Source organism: Rhagoletis pomonella, unplaced genomic scaffold (genome assembly GCF_013731165.1).
Source record: "Rhagoletis pomonella isolate Grant_MI unplaced genomic scaffold, Rhpom_1.0 Rhpom_scaffold_00004, whole genome shotgun sequence".
Taxonomy (NCBI): Eukaryota; Metazoa; Arthropoda; class Insecta; order Diptera; family Tephritidae; genus Rhagoletis; species Rhagoletis pomonella.
In genome coordinates, this window is record NW_023458558.1 from 3895454 (window position 1) to 3901453 (window position 6000).

Here is a 6000-nt window from a genome sequence, read left to right on the forward strand (position 1 = left end):
TTAATAAAATGTAAATATTTATCGCAAAAAACTTATAATTTATGTACACGCTTAAGTAGCATAATTAATTAAATCAGTTGAACTTTCATATCTATATAAATATTGTCAGAATAAACGCAGTTGTAACATACATTACCACAAGTTCATATATAGTGTGTTTGTTAAAAGCTGCAAAGTAAATATTTTTTTTTTTAAAAGCCACCGAATAAATAAATTAAAACAAAGCGAAAGTTACTATGGACTACACGAGATTTTTTGCTTGATTTTTAATTAAAATAAAAATTTATGGCGTCAGCCGATATTCGGTCAGTAGTGGCGCCAATTCAATTACAAATATACACACACGTTAGCGTTCGAGCTGGCGAAAAAAAAAAAAAACGAAGTTGTTGAGTAATCCTATTTGACAAGGCTTTAGTCATCATGGCAATGCATTTAACATGCAGGCGTTCGGTTTTTTGCTCCTTCTATTCGATTGCAAAAAAAATTTGCAGAAATTATGCTGTACATATACGAGTATATATGTATGGATATTTACGTAGTTACAACGTACACATACACGCACATTTAACCTGCGCAGTCTTCTACTGACTCCCATTGGCTGCATGAAGGTGAGCTCTCACCGCACTATACTTTCAATTCTGGCAACTATCTTGAAAGCTGTTTTATGTCTTTCGGAAGACTAATTGAAAGATCTACTAAATTTTCTAAAAATTTAATTAAATTAATATACATATGTATGTACTTATATATTTTCCTTTAATACAAAATAAATATTGAATAAAAAAATTTAGAAAAGGGAAAAGGTTAATGATTTAAAACACTTAAAATTAAATACATTAAAATAAATTTGATTTTTAAAACAAAACAAACTCTAAAATTAAAAAAAAAATTAAATTAAAAAAGTAAAATAATAACTTAAATAATATAACTTTCTAAAAATTTAAAGAAATTTAAAAAATATATTTTTCTTTTTAAACCAGTAAAATTTAGAATTGAAAAAATACAGAAATTAAAAAAATAAACGAAACTATTAAAAAATACGTTTCTACAAATTAAATGAAAAAATATATTTTTATTTTTGAAACAGTAAACCCTAAACCTCGGACTTGGCCTTGGGGCTTGGACAACGCGACCAAAATCATATACAAGTATTTTCTGTCAAAAAAGGCTTTTCATTATGAACGTTGGCAAGGGAGCTTTTTTTTTGTAAGACTTTTATGGCGGAATAAACGAAAGCTTTCAAACTATCTGGCCTACTTTCTCTTTCGATTGTCTTAACCTGGGATCACACGATTTGTAAATTTGTACAGATTTGGACATTTTTTACAAAAGAAGCATGTTGATCGTCAGACAATAGACGACTGTGGATGGTGTCAGAGAGGAAACTGCTGACAATTCTTTCAAGCGTCTTAAGCGCAAAGGAGAAAAGGCTGATGGGCCCAAGGTCCGGAAATACCTTCGACGCCACCACAGAAAACTCTCAAAGCTTTTTTATAGACCCGGATTACCTGTCTTTATGCCTTATTGAATTGCTTCCAGCAAAGCGAGTCTAATTCCGGCGACCACCCCACGGTTTGGGTCAGGGCATGCCTGACTTAGGGCCACTGAGCAGGTCGCGGTAACTACATTGACCATGTTTTCTAAATCCTCGGTACATTTAGTTTTTTATGGGGGCTAAGCTAGAAAACTTGTCTGCAAATAGCTTTTCATAATAGCTCCAATCTGTGTTTTTTAAGTTGTTGATAGTTGGAGAGAAAGTCAATACTGTTTCAATATAGCGTTGGTCAGTGAAGGAGTGCTCATCCAGAACCAGCCAACTCTCAACTACCTCGATAAAGCTTTCACTGTATAAGATTATGTCTAACACTTCCTTACGGTTTTTAGTAGTGGAAGGTGATAGGTTAGTTGCGAAGAGGTAGTTGAAAAGTAACTCACCACGATAATATATGTCTGTACTGCCCCAATGGACTTGGTGGGCATTCGCATCGATACCAAAGAAAATGTGGCCGTGTTCGTATTTGGTCATCAAGTTCCGCGCCGTTGAATGAGCGGGGTCATAGGGCATGTATGGCGAAACCAGCACGATGAATGTGCTCTCTAGCTCAAATCGCGTTGTCGCGATGTCACCATCACTAAAATTTGGTAAAATAAAGATATAAGTAGTTTTAACGTTGACACTTTTTGTGAACAGCTCGTAACCCGTGGGACCCAATCCACAGACTTTTGATTTCAAACCCACGGTTCTTGGATTAATGCTACCTCAACTTCGCCCTTGAGCAGACGACATAGTAGAGCAGCCGAGGCAGCGGAGATCTCCGGTTCCGGCGCCGGTTCGGGAGCCTCAATGTCCACGTCCGTTGCTGCACACGGAGCTGGAGGCGCGCTGAGCGTCCCCGCGATAAAACCTAATTATGACCTCGTCGAAGCCATAAAACACTCGGTCATTTGATGGATCGTCCTTATCTTCCATCGGCTAATGCGCAAATGATCGAGATGCTGAGGGATCTCGCTTTAAGGAGGACTGTAGAGAGAATTCGCGCAACTTTCGGTTTCCAAATGGAGGAAAATTATTTTTGGCTACTCCCTGCTGAATGACGATGGAAAACTTTCGCCACATGTGTGGTCTTCTGGACCCGGCATTAGGCATCCTTAAGTTAATTATTCATTTCTTGCTCAAATCTGTTGTCTCAAATCTGTTGTCTCAAATCTGTTTTTTTTTTTAATTTGTAAAGTCCTGGAATCTGAAATTTTAAGTGATTTTCATGAGCAGCCATGTAAAGATTCAGAGTAGGTGCGAGCCGAATGAATGCATTACATATATCATTTTCCAAGCAATGAGGTTTTTTTAACTTAAATCTCCCTTTGGCGTATTATATGCAAATCTGTGCTTAACCGAAATTCATTCACAGCCTTTCAAAAAAAGAAATGCTAAAATACATGTGTATGCCTGATGGAAATAAATACGTTTATGCATGTTCATTAGGGTGGTCCAAAAATGCATGTGAAAAAGTAAAGTCGGAATTTGTATGCGCTCATCCCAAGAATTGTTCTATATCGAAAAAATATACTTTTTTTTTTAATTTTGAAATCAAAAAATATTTAGAGGTCCCTCAAAGCGCCGCAAGTATTCCACGTATTTTATATGGGGGAAAAACAACTTTACGTAGAAATGATATAGAATTCTTAGAAATCAATATTTTTCCATCTGAGAACTCTGATTATCTGCAGAAGATTCCCAGTAATAATACCCAAGTGTTTAGTTAATCATTTTTTCAGTGCAACCATGATTTATATGTCCGCCAAAAACCCGGAAAAATGCGGTAGTGGGAACAATAAAAACTCGTTAGTATTAAAAAATGGTTAAATAAACAATTGGGTATTATTACCGAAAGTTTCCTGAAGAGAACCAGGGTTTTCCGATCGAAAAATTTTGATTTTCAAGAATTCTACACCATTCCTACGAAAAATTGTTTTTTAATTTTTTGTTATATAAAAATGTATGGAAAACTTTGAGCGCTTTGAGCGAACTCTAAAAATTTGTTTGATTTCAAAATCCTAGGGTCTGAGAGCATTACCATTCTGACTTTACTGTTTTTGGACCACCCTAATGTGCATATGTATATCAAAAGCCCTATGGGCATTTCAAGCTTAACCGTGGATTTTAATACCACGAAAATACATGAAATGCATACATACGTATTTTCGCTAACTCAGAAACCTACATACATACATATTTATATATATGTTTAAGTATGCATGTATGTAAATCCATTAGCGGTTTAAACTCAATCGTGAAGTGCCAAGAATACGGCTGCATTCCATGGATACTTAAAAACATATACCTACACACATATTTAATCATACGTACATTCGAATAAACATATATTTTTTGTCTCACCTTAATATGCTATGTATAAATGTACATTAGGTTGTCCCTGCGAATTCTATGCACACAACCATATATTTTCCTTCTGGCCTAAATAAAGTTCGTCTCTGCAGAAAAATTTATCAATCGATAAAAAATAACCAACTTGTAGTTAGCTTTTTTGCGGGATTTCTAAAAAATAGATTAAAAATCTAACTTGTAATTAGTTGAAAAGTAGTGCAGGAGTAATGCAAACGTAATCGGGTGATTGTTTTCTTTAAACAAGGTTCTTTTTAAATATTCTCATACAAATTTTACTTTGAGTATTATTTCTTTCTGAACTTCATAAATACTTTTTTTCAAATGTAATGTTAACTAAATAAAGTAAATAAATAAACAAGTAAAAAAATTAAATAAATATTGGTTGTTTTATTGATACTTTATGCGCAAAATTAGTTAGTTAGTTGACTTCTCATGCGGGGGTAACCGCCCCTGACTATTTCGCGGCCATCGCCATAGAAATATATGTAGTTAGCCTTCTTCAGAGAAAATATACAGATAATAGTGACCTTTAGTTCCCCCCTAATCAACTTCAAGTTAACTTATAGTTAGAAGCATTTCATGTAAGGGTGTAGCTCTAATGTGTGTGCAAATTTTTATTTCCCTAATATTTTTCACAAATACAAACATACATATATACGCATTTCGAAGGATTTATTTTTTTTTTAACATCTTTCACTTGATAAAACCAAAAAGAGAAAATTTACCTGATTTCCCAAAAAAAAAAAATTCCCTTATTTTCTGGGACACTCTAATAGGTATATACACATTCATATATAGCTGTGCATGAGTGTGTGAAAAATGCTGTTGTCGCGGTCAACCGAGTGCAAAAATTTTGCGGGTAAATAATGCAAGAGTGAATAACGTATATAAAATATATTGACGTTTATTACTTAAATTATGATTGAGTAAAAGTAAATTGAATAACGGTTAACCATTGTGTGTCATAACAATGAAATATGAATTGTGTATTTTTTGCTGTTCTGACTGGAATTTAAATAACCCAAATGGTGAAAAGACACTGGTGCACTGCTTCGGAATATGTAAATTAATAAAAAATCGAAATTTCGGCAATATCGGTGCACGGACATAACTATCTCCCATACGTACATCCTTAATTTTAGCTACAATTATAAGCAAAATAAAGCGAAAATTGGTAGCTGTCTGTGAAATTGTGGTCTTATGCTCTGTGGCAAATTTCGTTTCGTTCGGTTAAAGGACATGACCCATACATCCTTTTTCTCAAAAATTAGTTTTTAGCTATATTTGTGATCAGAATGTAATAAAATCGAATGAAAGCTTATAAAGTCCAACTTTTTAACTCTTTGGCAAATTTCGTTTCATTCGGTATCAGGAAATGACTAACTCCTTTATGAATTTTAGTTATTGAAAAAACTTTATAATTTAATATTTTATTTAAAAAGGATCTTAAATAAGAAATTTTCTAAATTTGCTCAATAAATAAGATAATTTATTTTAAATGTATTTTATAATATTGTAGTTTAAAATGTATATCTCAATTTCTTCAAATTCCTTTTTTTTTGTAGACCTAAGTGATAATAGTTCCGGTTCCGACATTAATAACAAATCAGCCATTAAATCTCTCGTCATTTTTCTTTTATGGGAAAGTCGCACATTCCCATTATATTTTTATAACTGGCTTCTAAGGCTTCTTCGGACAAACACAATGCAATTAAATAATAATAAATAATAAAATTCGTAAAACGTTCTCATCATCATTTTTTACAATTCGTTTTTCCATAAATCTAAAAATTTTGAAAAACTAGAAAAAATTTACGCTCAAACATGCAAACAAAATACTGACTATGTAGTTGTCATTCGACGCAGACGCATAAACAAAGTTGAGAGTTGAGCTAATTTGTGCGGCACCATCATCCATCGTCAGCTTTGTTGATGTTGTATCCAAAATTTAAGCGTATCGATTGAATAATTATTGTCCTTTTTTTGTTTTTTTTTTTTAAATATGTATAAATAAAATATACATCGCAAATAAAAACAAAATCGAAGTCGCCCAACGTGGGGCTCGAACCCACGACCCTGAGATTAAGAGTCTC

General features: G+C 33.4%; 1 protein-coding gene and 1 non-coding gene across 2 annotated transcripts in view; both read right to left on the reverse strand.

Annotated features, from left to right (window-relative positions):
* The window catches only part of LOC118736909 (transcription factor IIIB 90 kDa subunit-like), an 82174-nt gene that overhangs the window by 22741 nt on the left and 53433 nt on the right, over positions 1-6000 (reverse strand). Inside the window, exons 5-6 of the mRNA XM_036467041.1 lie at positions 2240-2405; positions 1936-2132 (exon numbers count right to left, since the gene is read on the reverse strand). Coding sequence (XP_036322934.1) covers positions 1936-2132; positions 2240-2405 — 363 coding nt within the window. The remainder of the gene's footprint in view (positions 1-1935; positions 2133-2239; positions 2406-6000) is intronic.
* Trnak-cuu overlaps positions 5955-6000 on the reverse strand; it is a 102-nt gene continuing 56 nt past the window's right edge. The window contains exon 2 of the tRNA in view: positions 5955-5990. This is a non-coding gene — a tRNA (tRNA-Lys). The remainder of the gene's footprint in view (positions 5991-6000) is intronic.